Source organism: Sander vitreus, chromosome 20, assembly GCF_031162955.1.
Source record: "Sander vitreus isolate 19-12246 chromosome 20, sanVit1, whole genome shotgun sequence".
Lineage (NCBI taxonomy): Eukaryota > Metazoa > Chordata > Actinopteri > Perciformes > Percidae > Sander > Sander vitreus.
The window spans coordinates 6,991,488-7,013,493 of NC_135874.1; the positions used below are offsets into that span (position 1 = coordinate 6,991,488).

The 22,006-nt window shown below is 38.7% G+C and overlaps 3 protein-coding genes across 5 annotated transcripts in view; 1 reads left to right on the forward strand and 2 right to left on the reverse strand.

The window, feature by feature from the left end:
• nin (ninein (GSK3B interacting protein)) overlaps nucleotides 1–2,334 on the reverse strand; it is a 32,457-nt gene extending 30,123 nt beyond the window's left edge. The window contains exons 1-2 of one of the 3 annotated variants that reach the window (XM_078277548.1): nucleotides 1,932–2,333; nucleotides 525–731 (exon numbers count right to left, since the gene is read on the reverse strand). The gene's annotated coding sequence lies outside the window, so the exon portion shown is untranslated. Of the gene's footprint in view, nucleotides 1–524; nucleotides 732–1,931 lie in introns of all 3 variants that reach the window. The other 2 variants (XM_078277547.1, XM_078277550.1) reach the window with 2 other exon arrangements.
• A 1,005-nt stretch (nucleotides 2,335–3,339) lies between these two features.
• On the forward strand, nucleotides 3,340–8,195 carry LOC144534938 (lysophosphatidylserine lipase ABHD12-like). The gene is made up of 12 exons (XM_078277089.1): nucleotides 3,340–3,591; nucleotides 4,288–4,390; nucleotides 4,601–4,720; nucleotides 4,901–4,931; nucleotides 5,018–5,063; nucleotides 5,572–5,701; nucleotides 5,808–5,845; nucleotides 6,168–6,247; nucleotides 6,854–6,936; nucleotides 7,130–7,208; nucleotides 7,313–7,446; nucleotides 7,604–8,195. The coding sequence occupies exons 1-12, from the start codon at nucleotides 3,489–3,491 to the stop codon at nucleotides 7,629–7,631; spliced, it is 975 nt and encodes a 324-aa protein (XP_078133215.1). The 5' UTR covers nucleotides 3,340–3,488; the 3' UTR covers nucleotides 7,632–8,195.
• pygl (phosphorylase, glycogen, liver) lies at nucleotides 7,743–20,217 on the reverse strand. The gene is made up of 20 exons (XM_078277088.1): nucleotides 19,914–20,217; nucleotides 19,188–19,289; nucleotides 18,971–19,049; nucleotides 18,354–18,457; nucleotides 17,051–17,182; nucleotides 16,297–16,408; nucleotides 15,931–16,013; nucleotides 15,577–15,714; nucleotides 14,951–15,043; nucleotides 14,435–14,581; nucleotides 14,147–14,310; nucleotides 12,452–12,566; nucleotides 11,914–12,015; nucleotides 11,193–11,340; nucleotides 10,082–10,140; nucleotides 9,850–9,991; nucleotides 9,447–9,654; nucleotides 9,222–9,356; nucleotides 8,997–9,063; nucleotides 7,743–8,505 (listed from the first exon to the last, which is right to left on the reverse strand). The coding sequence occupies exons 1-20, from the start codon at nucleotides 20,154–20,156 to the stop codon at nucleotides 8,317–8,319; spliced, it is 2,562 nt and encodes an 853-aa protein (XP_078133214.1). The 5' UTR covers nucleotides 20,157–20,217; the 3' UTR covers nucleotides 7,743–8,316.
• Nucleotides 20,218–22,006: the final 1,789 nt, after the last annotated feature.

Below are 22,006 nucleotides of genomic sequence, written 5' to 3' on the forward strand. Positions count from 1 at the left end.
ATGTTTTACGTTTTAACGTGCATTTTTCTTGCTGCAAAAATGATTTCCTCTTGTGGGACAACGAGATCTGAACTGAACTTTGTTCTATCATAAACATTACGTAAATATTGCGTACAAGACCTTTTTAATTAAGTTTGAAACCCTATATTCTATACGAGTTGAAACGTCCCAGTTTGTGCCTAAATGCTTATACAAAGAGCACCCCTCCTGACCCCTGCTTTTCCAGCTGCTCTCAGTGAGACCATCAAGTGCTCGGCCAGGTGTCCCCCACACCCCAGACTCGGGGTACCCATCCACCACAGACAATGGAGACAAAAACCAAATCAGCAGTCTGCATCTGCACATTTGAATGGCTTATGAAATGCAAGAAAATCATGGCTCAGCAGTATGGCCGCTTGTCTAAAGCTATAGTCTCTTGTAAATGTGATAAATAGCCTAAATAAAGTTTTAAAAAAATTTAGAAAAATAATCATTGCGTTTTTAATTCGTAACAGAACTAGCCTGTCCTCATTTAAAATATTTACTAGTTGCGTTTGCGTTCTCCAAGCAGCCTCTGAGCCAATTATCCTGGTAGCCCTCCTGCTCGGCTCTGCAGGCCACAGTGGCTCATGGTAGCCGGGGTTTGACAGCTGCTGCAGCCAAAGAATCACTCTGGTCCAGGTCACAAGAAGGAGGTTAATCCTTCACACCATCCCAGCATCCACTCATAATTATCACTTACAGATGTCAATCTGAAAAAGTAAAAATTTCTAAACTTTTATTTCTTTAACATCAGCCTAGTGAAACACTGACAGCACTGATACTGGGTAGCGTTTGTTGGCCATTTTGGGATAGGAGATGACGACTTACTATACTATGGGACAAAAGAAAGTTTCCAGCATTTTCAAAAGCAAACTATTGTCTCTATGTAATCGCATCATGAAGAAATCTCTCTTATTACGTAACTACAGCAATTTTACAATTGCAACTTCACAATCTGTGACTATAAAAGAACAATATAAAGCTTACACAATGTAATCAGTAAATGTTTCCCGGGGGAAAAAAGGTTTGGTAATATTTCAGAAAGAATACCCAACATTTAATTTAGCATATGCTTGCACATATTTTAGGTATTAGTTATTATTTTTTATATTAATTGTGTTCTATTACCCACTCCCATAAGAGTGAAACCCCTACTGCTCCAAAGCATACCTTTTCTGAGGTGTTTGAACGCTTATTTTCCCAATTTTTTATGACTTTTATGGGCATTTCTTTTGTCCTTGATCCGAAAAAATAAATTAAAAATCTTGTCTTTGACCTGTCACAAATCAAAACTGGGCACCACAAAGTCTCAAAAAAAAATTAGATTAATAATAATTATTATGGTGAGATACATTTCGAACTGTTCTAGAATCATAGTCAATAGTGTTTTCTATGGGCTGTAAAAACAATATCTAAACGTTTAAAATAAACACACACACATATTACTTATGAAACTGAAAAAAAAAGACCATGTCAGATGTAGTTAAGTTATGTAAGAGTTAGCTAGTATTATATTGCCAGTTACTTAGTGAATGAATCTCCTTTTAGCATCACTCATTGGAAACACTGTCAACAGTTGCCTTAGTAATGCCTGAATGCAGCTCGACCACACCTGAGTACAAGTCAGTTATGGACATAAGCCCGCTAGCCAACTGCGAAGTAGTTTAGCTAGTTAAACCATAGACAGTGAAAGAAAGTTAAACTAGTCAAAGATGATACACAGTCATTATATGAAAGTGATGGGCTATGCTAACTGGGCTAATTTATTAGCAGGCATGTTGGGAGGAAACGTTTTGGTCGGGATTGCTGTTGGCTCCAACTCCATCCTAAAATGTCATGTTTAAAGTGTGAAATAACACAGAAGAGAAAGCAAAGATACAGTTTCAACATTTTTAGCTAAAAACACTTACCAAAGTCTCAGAATTTGGACGATAATTGTCTCCTTTCCCAACTCAATTTTGGTAATTAACGCCAACTTGAACGCGGGTATAAAATAAACGTTTAGAACATTTCTCACCGTTCCCTCGCAGGTGACGTTAACGTTTCTGTAAGACTTATGAAGCGTTAGCTTGAAGATGCAGTCGGTTTATTGGGTCTTGTTGGAGATTTTTTTATGTCCAAACAGCATCCGAGAGTGTGTCCGCCGCTTTGTGTCCTCGGCTCTGTCTATCTCCTCCTCCGGCTTGTAGCGGATTTTGAAAAAGCGGCTGATAGAGGAAGGGGCGGTGACCGAAAGCCTGGGACGGCCTGACTGGCCAGTATGGCCCCCTGTAGACCAAACTAACACTACTAAAGTAAATCAATACTTTCCTGCTTTAAAAGATAACGAAATGTTCCTGTTATTATCCGTATTATTCGACTGTAATGCTTTGTATTCATTCAGACATAGTCCAGCATAGACCTATCCTTGGACATAGTTACAGTAATGGAGGAAGTAGTCAGATCTTTCTTGCACACTGTAAAAAATACTCTGTAAAGTAAAAGTGCTGCATTGACACTGTTACTTAAAGGTATGTTAAGTAGCCTATACTAAAAGCCTTACTAAAAGTAAAGAGAAAAGCAAAAGTACTCAATGCAGAAACATGTCCCCTGTGAATGTTATATTATTATATAATATCAATAGATTATTATTATGCATGAATGCAAAAGCAGGTTTACTGTAGTTGGTTGAGGTGGATCTTATTTGAACTATTTTGTATAAGACTGCAACTATTGATTATTTTCATTATGGATTAATCTGCCTTTTATTTTCTCCATTAATCGATTGATTGATTGTTTGGTTTGTAAAAATACTGAAAATAGTGAAAAATGCCTTTACCCAGAGCCCAATGAGACACCTTCACAATGTTTGTTATCGTCCATCCTACAGTCCAAACCTCAACATTATATAGATCAAAAAGGAAAATTAAAAGGAAAAACACCAAATCTTCAATTTGTGAAGCTGGAATCATGAAATGTTCTTACATAAAAAAAAACTAAAAAAAATTAAAAAAAAACTGAAACGATCAAAATAGTTCATTGTAAACACTGTTGTGTTTTTGTACTTAGTACTTAGTAACTAAAGCTGTCAGATAATAGTAGTGGAGTAAAAGTACAATAAAGGAGTTATAAAAGTATATAAGGAGTATTATATTTATGTGGTGTTCACTGTCCATAGACTGTAAACATAAAGGTGGTGCCACTACTACTACTACAATGTTAAAGAACTCCTATACCCACAATGCCTTGCAGTGGTGTCATGTCAGCTGGGTGTGCTCCGTTTTGTTGTAGGAGTGTTTGAACCACTGTGTCAGAAGATAGGCGTAGTTTCAACTGAACCTTGACCTCTTTTTATTCTGCATTTCACAACACGCATGTTGGCAGGAGGAGAGCTCTGCTGGATTTCTCCCTCAGGTCACCATTGAAACGAGAAAAAGGGAACACACCGATTTTGTTGCTGCAGGAAGGAAGTTTCACCTGAGGCAGTGATGAAGAGAGCTGTGTTATTTCTGATCACTGTGTACGCCTCAGTGCCTGTCATTCTCTACCTGTTCCCCTGGATACTGGGCCATATCATATTTGCTCACTTTTGTAAGTAATGTGTGTTTCCATGTTTAAATGTCATAAGAAAACAGCTGTTTGCTCGAGCAACATGATGCTTATTCAACCAAATGTGTTCAGTGTTGTGGTTATTTTGTGAAAATGATATTCTTATTCTAATAGAGCTCAACAGTTTTGATCCGGAACTGAAAATCCCATTCATTTTCTGAATCCGATTATTAGCCATGTCTTAACCATTCAAGGTAGACTTACCACGAGCTATCATGCGAGCTATGAGATGTGAAAACGATGCTGCTGTAGAAGCCACACTACCCACAATCCTAAGCGTAAGTAACATGCGATCCTTCTGAATGGTGGATGTCGCTGTTACCATGGAAATAGGGAAATAACCGCAAACCGTCGCGAACGGCTAGCTAGTGAGCTGCAAATATATGTATATTTCAAGTAGGCCTATAGCTAAATGTCCTGAGATTTGTCCTCACATTTTCAAAACATAAAATATTTTTTATGACATTTAACACAATACAATCATAGAATACGATGCAATATACTATAAGATATACATTATTCAACACTATAGTACAATCTGATGTGATACAATGCAGTACAATGCAATATGATAGAATACGATACATTACGATAATACAGCGTAATGTGATACGATATGATAAAATACTACTTCAATAACAAAATCATACTAACCTTGTGTGATCTTGCCTGCTGCAGTGAGGTTTCCATATTTTCTGGATCTCAGCAGACCTGAAGATGTGCTGAACCACACATGCAACTTCTACCTCAACACAGAGGACGGTGTCTCAGTGGGTGTCTGGTAGGTTCCTCTTTTGTCCATTGAAGGGCATCAGTACTTGAAAATACCACGAGCATGTGCATATTCGGGACAGGTGGCTCCTGAGTGAATGGGACCACAATCTCATTTATTTGCACGAGACCACTCAAAAAACCCTGACTGTATGTCTGGAAACACAAACGTATTTGTTTGTCTTTCTCCCCTCTCGCTCTCCATCTTTATGTCCCATAGGCATACACTCCCTGCCAGCCAATGGGAGGACGCCCCAGGGAAAAGCCCTGAGTGGTACAGGGAAACTCTGGGAGACGGCCGTCCTGTTTTTATCTATCTCCATGGCAACGGAGCAACCAGGTGGGATGAGAGTGGTAGGATAGGGACTCTTGAATTGATCCTAATTGGAGTCTAGTGGGCATCACTGCTCAGGCTCCTGAGTGTATCCACAGGCTCAATGAACACAATGCAGTGGGGGAGAAAATGAGTCTGAAAGCCACTTGCTTGTTTGTATTCATTGCTTTCATGTCATTTCTGCAGGGCCATGAATCACAGAGTGGAACTGGTGAAGGTACGGTTTCTGTTTTAAAGCATTTTCAGTTTTGATCATTTTTTACTCCCCGCTTTAGATAAAATGTGGATGTTTGTGTGTTGCAGATTTTAAGTGCTGCAGGGTACCATGTCTTATCTTTAGACTACAGAGGTACGATGCATACTGTTTTTCTTTAAGTGACCATGTTTCGGCTAAATAAAACTCCTTACAGTATGTTCTTTTTGGGATAAACATGATTGACATTATTTCAAAAGTCCGCCGCAGAAAACAACACATTACTTTTGTTTTGGGACCTCAGCTGTAAAACATGGTTATATACCATCGGTTTACATATTCTATATCTGTGATTAGTAATGGCAGTGCTTTAGATGTCGCATTATCCCTCCCAAATCCCAAATTAATGTGTTTGGATTTCTGTTATTGCAGTTTTATAACAGTTTGTTGAAAAGAGGCCTAAAAGGGACTAAATTACACCAAACTAAAATTAGATTAAGGATAACATACTCTACTTTTCTTCTTTTTGGCAAAACAAATTGAATATATACAGTAGTTCTTCATGCACAGCATGAGTATATATCATGTCATTGTTCTGCCAGTCAATATACAGTTTTATCTGGATACAATAGTGATTTTGAAGGTTCTTGTGTCTTCTAATTAGGTTTTGGAGACTCCACTGGGGAGCCAAGTGAAGCTGGAATGACCAGTGACGCCCTCTACCTGTACCACTGGGTAAAGAAACAAAGCAGAGGAGGTCCTGTCTGTCTGTGGGGACACTCGCTTGGCACTGGGTCAGTTTCTCTCCAGTAACGTCCCCCGTCTATGACGCTAACTGAGACAACTGAAAAGATAAGAATGTGTATCACTTACTTCACTCTTTTTTTTGTTTTCTTTTAGTGTGGCAACAAATACTGCAGTGAAAGTACAAGAGCACGGTAGGTTAAAGTCTGCAAAGGCCCTGCATTGCCGCATTAAACCCATACAGGTTTACATTTAAACTATTTTTGGCTGATTAGACCTCTTCTCAGGAGGACTGTGTGGGCTTGTGGAGTTTGATCGTCGTATATCTCACTCTTCTGTTAGGTTGCAGATGTCTAATCAGCCAGAATAATTCTAAACATCTGTCTGTCTGTCTGTGTGTGTGTGGACGTAACGAGCCATGAAAGTTAAATGTAATACTCGCTCCATTCATATTTTATTTATATGTTTATTTCATAATGTGTTTTTAATCCTTTTTGTTACTGTCTTTAATACCAGGGTCTGTTGTTGATGCTTTAATCCTTGAAGCTCCATTCACAACAATTGGAGAAGTTGTAGCCAACCATCCGGTCACTAAGGTGACTTGTTACATTTTTGCCTGTCTGCAGCCCCTCAGGGTGTTTACCAATCCCAGAAAACAGTTATCTAAATTTGATTTTTTTTCAAAAAATGTGCAATTACTAAGACATGAACAGCTTTTTTTCTGCTATATCAAATAAATAGCAATAATTTAAGAAATTACAGGACATTTCTTAATACACAGTTGAGACTAAAGGCTGAGAGATGACATACAAAAAAGTCACTGGACTGGATTTGAACCCACAAAATCATGTTCATATGACTCAAGTGGTTCATCTGAGATCCAACATTAGTTTAAATAAATAAAGTAATAACGCCTCAAATGAGAATATTTCTATTCAGATACAAATATCAAGACATGTTTACCATGTTGAAATCACACAGGTGGCACAGTTCACTTAACACTTTCTGTATTCATACTCTATCATTTATTTGAAATTAATAATTTTCAGTTTATTTTCTATAACCATACTAGGATACATTCACACAGTTGACTGATATGTACTGACCAAATAACCATTTCTATTCTGCAAGTATTTGTATGTTATTGCAGTACCTAGGAAATTGCAAAATATTTCTACACACTTTGTACTCTGTTCTTCCAGATGTACATGTTCCTTCCAGGATTTGAGAGCTTGCTTTGGAGCATATTAGAAAAGAACAACATTGTGTTTGCCAACGATAAAAAGTAAGTGCGGTTCTCCTTGGTTAATTTTGCTGGGTTTCCAACCGTCGCAATCTTTTAATAAATGCAGAGAACATAAACATAAATGCAGTTAACGGTGTGCAAAAGAATATGATAAAATGGCACTAAATACATTTTATATTCAGCTAGTTCATCTCTGACTGTGAATGTATATTTGACCCCGATATCTCTACAGTTTAAAGACCTTGACCAGCCCAATTCTTGTCCTGCATTCGAAGGATGACGATATTGTACCTTATAACATGGGTCTGAAGGTACAGTAGGTCTTTATGTATGCTTCCTTTCACTGTTTGGATCATTTTCCTGTAGCTATTGCTGCTTCCTTGTTGAATTACTTTGCATTTTATTTTGTCTCCAGCTGTACCAGATATCACTCCAGACTAAGAAAGAATATAACACAGATGTTCCGGTTGAAATGATCTCCTACAGTGCAAATCTTGGATTCTCCCACAACAGCATCTACTTAGATCCCAATCTGTCAAATGTGATTGGGTAAGTTTTGTCAAAACATGAATTTTACAATGCATGTTATGCTAAGGTGCAAACCACGTATAAGTGTAAAAAAACTTGAATTACACTGTTGCTTGTTAAACATTCCATGTGTCCCTCAGGAGATAAATAAATGTAATAATTTCTGTTTTGGTTGCAGGAAATTTTTACAAAACCTGAGACAGTAGATCGGCTCTCCCTCCTCCAGAGAAGTAAATAAAGCCCAATAGATTCCAACATACATATTTATTTTTGGCACGAAGTGTGTGTGTGTGTGTGTTCTAACAAAAAAGCACTGATTAAACATATTACACAATAACTTTATTCAAACACTGGGACAAAATACTGTAGATCACAAATGAAGTAGGCTTGCATCTTTCCTTAACCAAGTGATACTGATACAGACGCAAATAAATCATTGTTTTAAACTGCCTGGAGTATAGACAGGCTTTGTCACTCAGTACATGCAACATAAAGTCACAGGACTGTAATTAAACATTCAGTTTAATCAGCTGCTCTGTTACTGACATTCTACTGAATTCCTGAGCTGCAGAAACCCATCGATCCTGAACTCCAGGATTGTGAAATATGAAGAAATTATTCCACCTCGCTTTCCCCGCTAACGCATGACTTACTGTGTGGCCTGTAACAGACATTTCTTTTAATGCAAGTGCTTTGACCCTGGTGCGTTGACAATAAAGTGTTCAGGAAATGAAAACGTTTGCAGGCGTGATTTCTGAAACACCCACAGTTCTTGGGGAAAAAAAAAAAAAAAAAAGTTCAGTGATGTGTGACTTGAAGGTTAAAAGCACAAAGGAAAGGAACAGTTAATGATGATGTAAACACAAGGCAGCCCTCGGTTGTGAAACAGCCTTACATTTTCTTCAGAGCTCTGGCCGTTTCTTCGATGGCCTCTCTCGGTTCGTTCGGAGGCGGGATCTTCAGGTCGGTCGGCTTGACGCCCCACACCTCGGTGGCGTACTCTGTGATGGTTCTGTCGCTGGAGAACTTTCCTGTGGCAGCGATGTTCTTGATCACCATCTTCGTCCACTCCTTTGGATTCTTTCAGAGAAAAATCAAACATATGTATTGTTTTGCTGCTTCTGTAGATTTGTAATCATTTTTTTCTTCCTGCTTGACCATTTTAAAGTTGTGTCTAGTTCATTTTAAAAGTTGTCTAATTCTTTACAATGGTGATCTACCTCTGTGGGACCTTTAGGGGTCCTTGAGGGAGTTGCAGGGGGTCCGCAGCAAAAAGGGGAATAATTATTTTTCACTGTAATTCCATTCATAAGTAACGCAATGAAAAACTGTCACTATTTTGCACATGGGTTTCATACAATATCTGTAATATAACAGATTAAAGCAAATGGGGGTCTGTGGTCTAATTTGCGTCAGTTTAGGATTCCTTGACATGAAAAAGTTTGAGAACAACTGATCTATCCCAGTTAAAAGTGATACTTGGAAAAAAGTAAAGCCCAAAGATAGCTGTCTAACCCTCTAATCTCACTTTCTTGTACACAGGCCAGAGGTCTGTCAAAGGGAAATGTTACCTGATAGAGCTGGCTGGCTTTCTCTTGGCATTTCATGTAGTCTTCAAAGTCTGCAAACACTTTGAAACTGAAGAGAGACAAGAAGTTCAGAAGTTCATCATTAGGAGAATAATTAAGAAAGATAATTGTTGACATGACAGCATCAATTAATTAACTTCAAGTAAGCTCAGCTGGGCTACAGCATTTTGGAATGGACAGTAACCAATGTGTCTGTTTGTTGCTCACCGGTCATGTTTGAAAAGCATGTCAGTGAGGTCTTTGAAAAGGTCTGGATTGGTAGGGCTGAAGAATCCACTCGTGATCTGGTCCATCACATATTTCAGCTCCGGGATCCTCTTGTAGTACGACATGGCATCATATCTAAAAAAAATAAAAAGAAGACAAATGTTAATATAGTAACAATATAAAAAGAGCTACATAAAACATAAGCAATAAAATGGACTCCTTTACCCCTTTTTGTCCATTTCAGCCACTTCCTCCACCCTCATGCCGAAGATGAACATGTTCTCCTCTCCAGCCTCCTCGGCCATCTCCACGTTGGCTCCGTCCATGGTGCCGATGGTCAGAGCTCCGTTCAGCATGAACTTCATGTTACCTGTTCCTGAAGCTTCAGTGCCGGCAGTGGAGATCTGCTCCGACAGATCTGTGGCAGGTATTACTGAGGAAGAGCAGGTCATTTTCATTTCTTGGTGAACCATCCATTTCATTTGAGGAAGTTGTTCGCCCCAATTGCATAATATTTTTTTTTTAATATGAAACCCTTCAAATGAGAATTATTATGCACTTGTGTGTTGTTGAGTTATGGACATTCAGCAACATGTGCAAGTGTTTAAGAAAGTTGTCTGAACGGTACCTTTCTCTGCTAGAGAGACCCTGTAGTTCTCCAGAAAGATGACTTTCAGCTTGTTTCCCACCACAGGGTCATTATTGACCACATCAGCCACTGACGTGATCAGCCTGATGATCATCTTCGCCATGTGATAGCCAGGAGCAGCCTGCAGAGGGCGAAAGGAGACAGACTAAAATATCACACCAGTCTCGGCCTGTTTATTGGAACTTAATGTGTGCTGTGGCTGAGCTGGTACCTTTCCCCCAATGATCACTGTTCGTGGTACAAAAGGTGCAGTGGGGTTCATTCTGATGCCTTGGGGAAACAAAAACGGATACAAACTCAATAAAAAAGGTGAATAAATAGAAATATAGTCTCATTGCAGTATCATTTCTCAGATCTCTGCATTGACTACAAAATATTTTTTAACATCTTATGACTTCTCTGCAAAACACTACATGGGTTAGGATCTAACTCTCCAACTCTGGCCATGTTTCAATCAAAAACTTAATTAAGTGTTGCCTATAGTTGGAATTTTGTCCACTTGGATTTCATTATTTTTTATTTCTAATTTTATGTGTTGTTTTAGGCCATGCTAGCAGTGTGGCTTTGGTCAGTCAGTTGGTCCACCACTTTGGTCCAGACTGAAATATCTTTAAAACTATAGGATGGATTGCCAATGTCGTTCATGGTCCCCAGTGGATGTATCCTAATGACTTTGGTGATCCCCTGACTTTTCAATTAGCGCCACCAGCAGGTTGATATGCGATTTTTTTGTGAAATGTCTCAATAATTATCAGATGTCTAGCCACAAAATGTAGTACGGACATTCATGTTCCCCCTCAGGATGACTTGCAATAATTGCACCACTGAGCCATATTACAGCCTCACAGAGCTGCTAGCATGGCTGTAGACTTATTTTGTGATAGATCTGTCCCCTTACTTACTAATTTAGGTTTTCTGTTGTTTGGGTTAGGGGGTATGCACTTTAAAGAGATTGAATTTCTTTTTTTTAAATAAATGTACTATAGGAATATTTGCTGGGAATATTCTCAAGGAAGGAAAAGGTTTTAGATGCAGGGAAAGGCAGCATTAAAGTATTGCATGTTGCATAAAACATAACTGCTGATTTTCTGTCTATCCCAGTCCGATGATTGCATGGAAAATTCCCACACTTGATTAAAAGGCAACTGCATCTCATTCTTAAGGTTTGTTTTAACTTGCTCGGGGCAACGATCAAGTGAGGAATCTTCCACATGAGGACATGTCAGATTGGGTCATGTTATGTAGTGCTCACAGAGCCCTGTGGTGGCTTGTGAAACCTTCTGGTAATTTGTGGTAATGTGGTAACACGACATTTCACATACGGTTGTACATGGTGATGATGTGCAGGCAGTTGAGGACCTGCCGCTTGTACTCGTGGATTCTCTTCACGTGGACGTCAAACATGGAGGATGGGTTGATTTTCACCCTGTACTCTTTCTCCAGGTACTGGGCAAATTTCATCTTGTTGTCCTGTGAGAAAAATCAGAAATACGTTACTTAGCAACAAAGGAATTATTCAGTGAAGGGAAGCTGCTGAATCACAGGCCTGTACTGACACATACTGACTTTAGAGCTGCAATGCACAAATAAATCCGATAACTCCGTCTATGACGTGCAGAAATTATAAACTACAAGATGGTTTCTACTGCACACAGAAATATGCACTAACTATTCATGTTGAAATGCATGGATTCATGGCTTAACAGGACATTTACAACAAAGCCTTCACTATGCGACTAAGCAAATTGGAGTACCTAAAAAAGCTCTATGATTTATTATTATTATTATTATGATGCATGTACTGTATGACAACATCAAGCATTCATTAGTGTAACAGAAAAACAGGATACGCTGTGGAAGACTTATTTTAGCAATTTATCAATATAATTAAACTACTTTCATGTCAGACAAAACTTCTAGAATAATTGATACACAGTGGAATAGAGGAATGTAGTGGCTTCAAACTGAAGCTCAAGTAAAGTACAAGTACCTCAAAATTGTACTTCAGTGCAGCACTTGAGTAAATGTACCTACAATAGTTACCTGTTTCACTTTAGAGATATCACGGATGAGGGCAGCATTGTCGACAAAGTCATTCAGCTTCTTTAGCTGACTGAGGTCCTTCACATAATCCTCCCCGATGACCTGAAAGACACATTTAAGGTCACAATAAAATGTGTGCAAAAACAAACTTGGCAGTGTTTACTACACTCCACCTCATATACATATATATATATATATATATATATATATATATATATATATATATATATATATATATATATATATATATATATATATATATATATATATATATATATATATATATATATACACACACACACACACACACACACATACATATATACACACTATAATGTATGTGTGTATATATATACACACACACACACGTGTCTCTCTCTCACTCACTGGAAAAGACTCAGGAGGGAAAGCTATGCCAAGATTCGATTATACGACAGCAGGGGAATATAGGCTTGAGGATCAAAAGGGTTTTCACTGCTACAACATGTCTTGGCAGTCAATCATTTAGTTATTTATTTCTCAGGCAGCTCAAACAGACCTCAGCTATGAGCTCAGCCAGGCCGGGGTTGCAGAGCAGCAGCCAGCGTCTGGGTGTGATGCCGTTGGTTTTGTTCTGAAACTTCTCCGGTTCTAGTTCACTGAAATTACGGAATCTGTGGAATACGGAAGATTATTTAGGTTAGGTTATTTATCATAGACAAAATAATGGAAACACGTAAATAGTGCATATACAGTATTTGTATCAGATAGTAAAGGAAGCATACCAGCACGTTTGTTTTGTCTCCTTAACCATAAAATCATGCACTGTTAGATTTTTGCTGACTTTCGTAACACACTGGAGAACTGTGATGTAAACTGTTTTCATAGTAAACACACTGGTATTGTCAGGGTGGTGCAGATTTGGACCCAAAGTGCAGAGAGCAGACGAGAAGGCAGCAGGAAGATTTTATACATTTATTTTGGAAAAAAACGCTTCAACAGAAGATGTCCTGAGGTAGGCAAGAAATGAGGCAACAGGAAAGCCAATCCAAAAATCCAACACATTTGAGAAAACTAGAACTAGAAATGCAAACCACTACAGAGGATCTACACTGGGAGAGACGACGATCGAACACTTGACAAAGGGAGCACGCAATGGGTGGTAATGGGGGACAGGCGACATGAGGGCTGATGAACAGGTGAAACACATCAGCGTGGGGCAGACAATCACAAAGGTTGGAAAACACACAGGAAGTCAAACAGGACATGGCACAGGAGAAAAGAAACTACAAAATTAAACAGGAAACTAAACAATACCCAGGGTCATGACAGGAATGGTCCATTATCATAATAACAAAGATGGTTGACTCATCAGATCATATTCATTTCTCACTGCTCAGGATGTTTTCAGCTGTTTGATTTGTCTTTGCGTCTTAGTTTTCTTAACAGCAGCCTGGCCTTTCAAGCCCCACCACACAGTTATTGTGTGCAAGTGTGTAACAGGGGAGTTGATTCAATCCTGTGGTTATCTATGAGGCCATACTGATGTGGTATTTAGCAACTAGGCTGTTGTTTTAGTGGTCTAAAACAAAAAAATTAAGCTAGCTTCATTTTTTTCTGTTGATGCAGTTTGCCACAGTTTCTTTTTCATTTGTTGTGATGGTTTATACAAATGTTTGTCACTTTTTTATGACCAGTAGAGAAATAGCTAATTGGTCTAAGTAGTCTACAGTGTTTCCATTATTTTGTGCACAGATTTGTGTACCCAACTTGTACCGAACTAAGGTACGCTCCTTAGTAACGAGTATCGAAAAATGCCTCGTCATTCAATACCAATTTCAATACTTAAGGAGTAAATCTCATTAGTGAGCCATTAAGCATGTAGAATGCTTCTACCATTATCTTATGGTGGTGATTAGCTGTCTAACATTACACATCTTAGAGTCATGCAGGAAAAACTACTGCGTTACGCACAGAGACGAGGCTCACGTGTGTGTGTTGTATTTTGAGAGGCTTGACTACAGTGAGCCTCACATAGATGTAAAAGGAGCTTTTTTTTTTTTTTTTTAAAACCATAATTTGTAATGTTGTAACTTCTTTTATTAAAATGGATTTTAAAGAAATTGTATTGAAAAATGTATCGTTCAGGAACCGGTATCAAATTCAAGGTATCTGTGTTGTTATCTTTACATTTTTTTTAACAATATGCAGCCCTAGATTTGTGTTTTGAAGCTGTGTGTGTGAAATGGCTTACACGTCAGTCTTGATGATGTTGGAGTGTATCTCAGCAACTCCGTTGACCGCGTGAGATCCCACAATGCACAGGTGCGCCATGTTCACCCTCTTGCATCCATCTTCTTCGATCAGAGACATTTTCCTCAGTTTGTCCATGTCTTTTGGATAGAGAGATGCAATCCTCTGCAGTGACAGAACAGACACAGACACACCTTTAGGATATCACAGTCATGTGTCACAGCGCGTGTGTTCAGTCAATAAAACACAATCTCTCCGTTTCTGCCAGCTTCTGAGCCCCAGTACATACATCGAGGTGGACCTGGTTGATGCGGTAGATAATCTGCAGATGTCTGGGCAGCAGCTTCTCCAGCAGCGCTACAGGCCAGCGCTCCAGAGCCTCGGGGAGGACTGTGTGGTTGGTGTAGGCAAAAGTGCGCCTAGTGAGCTCCCAGGCCTGCATAGGAGGAGGAGGGAGAGTTTATTTTTCTCTGATTAAACATCACACTTGAGCTTTGCAACCACTTGCAATCTAATCTAAGAAACTCTCCTGCTTTCTTTTCCTCCATATCTGTAATTTGCATCTCAAATGTTGCAACAAAAAACTAACTCTGCCTGCCTGTCTGTTGTTTCTTAACCTGCCTGACTTTCCCTGTTGCACATGAACATTATGCAACACAGGAGTGTTTCATTTGTCATGCTCTGTGGTTTTAACCTCCTTTGTGTTACTTGCTATGATTTCCCCATGTAATCCTGTTGCACTTGAGTCATTCTCAGTAAGCAAAAATGGTTGAATTCAAATCTACCAAGTCTGACTCTTACTCACCGTGTCCCAGTCGAGTTTCTCAATGTCCACAAAGATTCTCATCAGCTCGGGGATGGCCATGGCCGGATGAGTGTCATTCAACTGGATGGCGACCTGGAAAACACAGACATTCTGTACTGACACCTTCTTATTGATTTGACCTCCTATGACTGTTGCAGAATAAGAGACTAAAGAAGCGCAGCTGTGAAACGCTGAAATGAAAAACACTGGGCTGCTGGTGTCTCATATCTGAAATTACCTTTGAATTAAAGACACAAATTGCCACACCTTTGCACAAAAATCACAATATTATATCTGCAGGGTTTCTCACTTTGCAGAGATTTTCTCACTTGGTGCTGTGAAACAATGTGTGCTTTTATTGTAACACATTTTCTTTTCCAACGCATTTGACAAAGCAGTGCAGATATCACAATACGTTTTATGGTAATGCTTATCTCTGCTCTATTTTACTCTTTTGAGAAAAAAAAAACGTCAAGATGTCAAGATCTTCCACCTACCACCTGATCGCCTCTAGCCAATAACTGAAGTTAAGAAAAGAAGTGAAGTAACATACCCCATTTCCATTCTAGACACTCACTTCTTGAACCTTTTGCATTCATCAATAAACGGCTGATTTTGAAGCTTACTTTTTCCGGGAAGCTCTCGAAGGAGGTTCGGCCATGAGAGCCCTTCTTAGTGGTCTTGAAGCGGCGGATGATGTCTTGGAGGGTGGCCGCCACAACAAAGTACTCCTGCTTCAGACGAAGTTCTTTTCCTTCAAAGAACTACAACATATATAAAAACCACAGAGATAGCCATGGCCTTGGTTTTAGTACAATAGACATTTTCCTGGACAGAACACATTATCAGTGTGTTGACCACTAGAGAAAATGATCTTGTGATGCAAAATGTTCAGGCATTAGTATCACAGTAACGCTTATTTTGCATATTGTTGCATAGACAAATCAGAATGTGCTTAATGACAAAAACATTCAACTTACATTGTCATTGGGGTAGAGAACACGGGAGATGTTCTCCGCCAGATTTCGGTCCAGAACAGCCTGGATGTAATCTCCAACGTTAACTACAGACAGGTGCAGTGGTGTTTTAGTTACATTGGCACTATATTATATACATGTTTCATATTATAGTGTAATTTAAAGTCAAAGATTAAACTCTGCAGGAGAAGAAACCACAACATTTGAGCTATTTTGCAACACAGACATCTTTTCGCAAGGTGCCAGTGTTGCAGTTTCCTTCTTTCTTGCAAAGCGTTTCTGGTGAAACCTAAAAAAGGAAATGCACAGACTGTTCTGCAAAAGTGGGGTTGACATTAGAAATGGTCAGAATTGCCCTTCAGCACTCACAGTCTCTCAGGTTAAAGTCATTGGGAGCGCGGGCGGACCACAGCCTCATGGTGTTTACAGTGTTGTTCATGTAGCCGGGGATGGGTGTGTCGTAGGGCATTGCCAAAACCACCTGCATGAATAAAAGTGAAAACAGTGAATCAGCAGGAAGGCAAAGCGGGAAAGAAAATCTGAAATCTTACCAAGGGGCAGGTTTAGAGACTTTTGAATGGAATACGTACAAAAAGAATTTAAATGTGTGACTCACAAACCCTGGTGGTTCTTTGCAATAATAAACAAATAAACCACCTTAAAAATCAGATGAAACATGAAATAATATCAATAAATAGGGACTATTTGTAACTCCAAACAAAGCCATGTACAGAGTATGAGACAATGGGCCCCTGGACACGGACATGTGAAATGTGGTTGTTTTGAGTCAGTTTTAGTTGTTTTGTGTCCCTTTGTGGTCGTGTTGCACAGTCTTTAGTTGTCTTGCATCTCTGTAGTCGTTTTGTTCCTCTTCGTGGTCATTTTGTGTCTTTTTTTTTAGACACTTTGCAGCTCTTTGTGGTCGTTCTGAGTCTCTTTGTAAATGTTTGTGGTCATTTGATTGACTTTCCAACAATAATTGTTAGTGACTTTACACAGAGGCTCCGGTCCAGGGGCCTCTGGGCATGTACCCGGTAGGCCTGTTCAGTAATCCATCCAAGATACTAAACTACTAGTCAACAAACTATCACCGTCTGCTGTAATCTATACACATCTTCAGTACCTGAGTGTCCACCCATTTGGAGCCATCTCTCGTCTCCTCTACTCGTCCATAGAAGTGAACGGGCAACATGTACTCTGGACGGGCTTTCTCCCACGGGTTTCCATGCCTCAGCCAATCATCTGCCTCCTCCACCTACAATATATCAAACAGAGCAAAGAGCAAAAAGCTTCAATATGATTTTACTTGTTTGGCGTAGCAGCAGTCCAGAGAGAAAGAAGAGGCGTTGTGCAAGACTCAGAACTGACCTCTGAATGGAGGTAAGAAAAAGGACTTTCCTTATGTAAATTAACCAACTTATTGCACCATTTGATTATATTTTGTGTTAAGTGCTGTGTTAAGAGCAGTGGTGGCCTAAAGGTTAGAGACGCAAGCTTGTGACCAGGAGGTCGTCGCTTCAATCCCTAGACCGACAGGATAACATCTGGGTGGGTCCCTCATTACCACCACTGAGGTGCCCTTGAGCAAGGCCCTTAACCACCAACAGCTCCAGTGGAGCTACTCAGCGGCCAGCAGATCAGACTGTGGTTGTACTGGGCAGCTTCCAGGTATGAATGTGTAACTGTGTGAATGTGATCAGGGCTTTCCTGCAAAAGAGAGGCTGCCTCTCAGTGAACCTTCCCTGAATAAATAAAAACATTTTTTATAATATATATATATATATATATATATATATATATATATATATATATATATATATATATATATATATATATATATATATATATATATATATATATATATATATATATATATATATATATATTTTTTTTTTTTTTTAAAAAGCAACAACTTTCACTTCTTATTCAAAAGCAGCAGGGATCGTCCACCCCAGTGAGAAAACACTGAGCGTAAATCTGTTCAGAGGTACATGTTTACACTGAGGGTTTGGACAGCAAATAACCAGGAGAATTCAAAAGGGCAAAAGCCTCGAGTTTGGGGATCCCTTATCAGATACACAATTTCTTATTTTTTTCCATCTAAAACCAACCAATACCAGCTTCTGCCAGGAGCTTGCATCACTGCAGTGTCTGTAAATTACTGTTAATGATTAGCTTGTGATGTATTCTGACCTAATTCATTTCTACCATGGCCCCACTCCACTTTGACTCCTCATAGCATGAACATGGGCCGACAACAAAATCCTGAATTTCAAAGTAAAAGATAAGAAAGGATCTATGATCTCTGGAGAGAGAAACGGGTGTGTTTGTATCAGAAGATATCTAGCCATTTCAGGTCAAATTTAATTTATAAGACTGTATTTTGAAGGTAAAAGACAATTGATTAACAGCTGATGTGCAGTTACCTGCCAGCCGTCTCTTATCTTCTGGTTAAAGATTCCATATTCATATCGAATGCCATAACCATACGCTGCAAGACCCAAGGTGGCCATTGAATCCAAGAAACATGCTGTGTGCAGAAAAAAAACCCCTTCATCATTAGACATAAACTCAAAATAAAAACTCTGTAGTGCTAAATGTAGACACAAAATGACAGTTCATGGTGCAATGTTCATTAACACATTCTGTTGCAACATTTCTGTGGCTGAAAGTTTCTTCAAACATTCAATAGGCACAAAGAGGTATTTGATGGACAACTGCCAAAATAGCCTAGAAATTACAATGGAGTACTGTTGTACTAGAGATAAAGTGTTTGCATGCAAATATGGCTGGTCTTTGACTCATTTAGTGTAACTTTAAAAGCATTTCTTCCTGTTTTTTTTCAATGTTTCCTCTAACTTTGAATTATTTTAGAGTAGAGGGGAGATAGATATATATATATATATATATATATATATATATATATATATATATATATATATATATATATATATATATATATATATATATATATATACACACACATATATATACATATACATACACACACACCATTCCTCTCATTCTCTCTGTGTGTTTTTACCTGCCAGTCTGCCCAGGCCTCCGTTCCCCAGACCTGCATCCTCCTCCATCTCCTCCAGCTCCTCCATGTCCAGGCCGAGCTACAGCAGAGGGGAACATAAAAGCCTATTATTGACTTCTTTTTTTAAATTAAAAAGCAAAATGTTATTAAAATGAGCACAGTCATTATGTGCATGTGTGGTGTTGTAGCCTCCATTTCCTATAAAACTTTGTCTGACCTGGTAGATGGCTTCATCGCAGGCGTTCTGCAGCCCCAGGTTGATCATCGTGTTTTGGAGCGTCCTGCCCATGTAGAACTCCAGAGACAGATAATACACCCTCTGAACATGTGAAAGAAAAAAAAAAAAAAAAAAAAAAGATCATGTTTCTTTGAACAGATTTCATCTTTTCATAGACTGTACAAATCAAATATTTACTACAATATTGTGAAATACTTTGTTTGTGGCTTGAAGGTGAAGAAAATGCCCGCGCAGAGCTGAGCAGCAAATGAATCAAACTGAAATGTAAGCAAACATTTTCCTACTGTAGCAGTGTAAACATGATGCAGTGACCTAAAAATATTCTATGTCTCGAAAATGTGGAAAGTTTTATGGAACAGAAAAACATTGTCCAAGACTACTTCCCATAAAAATGTCAAAAACAAACAAAGAATATGCTCTTCATGTCATGGAGAAGGGATTTGAAATGCAGTCTGAGCAATATTTTCTGAACACATTTTATAGAACATGTTTTAAAAGGAAGTTCAAATGTCATCTACATGTTGGTCAGTTTTTGGACAGTCTGAAACATATATCAAAGCCTATAGTTTTAAGTGTATATGACATACATTATTTGCGTTGCAGGCTTCAGGATATTTTAGTTGACGGTTACCTGTATTTTGAGATACTTTGTGGTGTTTGGGATGTATATTTCCAGTATGAGACACTGAAACCTCTGATCTTTACCTTTGGGTCTGCTTCATAGTAAAACTGCTGTGTTCTGATCCATCTCCCCACCAGGTGATCTCTCACAGTGTGAGCCAGGGCAAAGTAATAATCCCTGGGTGTTGCAATGTTTCTGTCTTTCACCAGAGTGAAGTGCAGGTGACGATTGAAACTCTTCTTCAGCTCTGCAACATTCTCCACTCCCACAATCCCCCTGATGCTGATCTGCTTGCGCTTTTCCTGGTCGGTGAGAGGGGTCGCCATGCTTGGGCCGGCAGCTCTGTCCTGTAGTTGTCCTGGCTGGAAGTGAAGTTGAAAGGTAAGATGGTGGCAGTATTTCATGAAGCAGTCTCCTCCTTTTGCTGCGTTTCATTGGTGAGTGCAGGGGGAGGGTGTTTCCTTGGCCGGCCCCTGCTGAGCTGCAGAGCTCAGAGCAGGAAAAGGTGCACAGAGAGACTACACATAAGAAGGACTGGAAGTTTTGTGCAGTTTAGGTGCACACAAATCTCCGTGATTTAAACTTATAAGTCATATTTTATTCTATGTTCATTCAAAGTGAACGATAGTTGTATGAAAACAAAAAGAAACAGTTATTCTCAATAATACAAAATGATATTGTTGAATGATATAATGAATGAATATAGTTAAGTATTGATAGATTGCCATATTTAATCTACTTTGATTCATTGTTGTAAGACAATAAAATACAGACAGAGAGACAGATATTCCAGGCAACATAAGACCTTGTTGACACCTATTTATTGAATATTCACAAATACAAAAAATAAAACAGAGGCTCATATTACACTTCAGATCATCATAATAATAGCAGTAATATGGTAATGAAAGACATATAATCATAACAATCATAATACCCATACTGTGTTAAAATCATAGTAATAATGATGTTCATTTTATAGTCATAAAATTCTCCATAGACATATTTCAGCATCACTGTAAATAATAATATCGAGTGATGACATTCCACCTCTGATCAAATAGGGCAAAACAAATCACTTTAGAGTTAAAATGAGGTTATAATGCAGGTAACACACACACACACACACACACACACACACACACACACTCACACACATATGTATGTACATTTGGATATATAACACCCAGTGTCGCCCAGCGACTGTGTGTACGTTTCTAATAATTCATAAAAGTTTGACGAGGCTGTAGGATGGACTTTAAATCATCCCCCGTTCTAAGTTTAATATCATTTAAGTGTATTTGGCTGGTTTAGAAAGAATAAATGTTACAATCACACACTTTTAACATCAGCACCCCGTTCAGTAGAGAAAAAACACATTTATGTTATTTGTCAATCAAAGATATAACCTCACTTATTCACACCGAAAATGTTCCATGAGAAGATCATTTGTGTTGAAAAGTAAAATATGTGTGTGTCATCTCTTACTTAAAAATCCCCTTAATGAACTGATTAATTGAACTAAAGCCATTTGGTTTATTTGTCCTGGAATCTGAGGTTGTGTAATGCTGTGATAATGGCACTTGTCTCTGTCCGAGCTCAGTGTCCCTCTGCTAAATGGGTTGCTTTTGTACTTTATAATTACGGACCGAACAAAAGGCTTCAATGAAAAACCACCAATTAAATGTTGCATCAATCAAAGCTTGAATCCTTGCAGCAAAGGCCGTGCAACTTGCTGAACGCTGTAGTAGTCTGGTTTATCACAATTGTCAGCACTCATGCACATATCATACTGAAAACTACAGTATATAGTTTACTGTGTGCAGCCATTTTAGCAGCCATATATCACAACCCATATATCTTAGTTGATTTACAATCAATATTAATCCAGGGGAGAAAGAAAGAAAAAAAATCACATAGGATTCATAAAGTTAAGAAAGACACCTGACTGTAATATTCCCTTCAATACTGTGGGTATTATATTCATAACAAACATGGTTATTGTTGAGTTTGCCCTTTGCCGATAGAAAAAAATATGTAGCAGCAGGTAAAGTCAGGCATCACAGATGTTACAATTGACTCTGCTGAAGCAATGAATCTAGTTTGTAGCAAAGTTTCATAATATTGTGGGTACTGAAGAGGGGAAAAGGCACACCCATGAAGCTCAAACACAGGA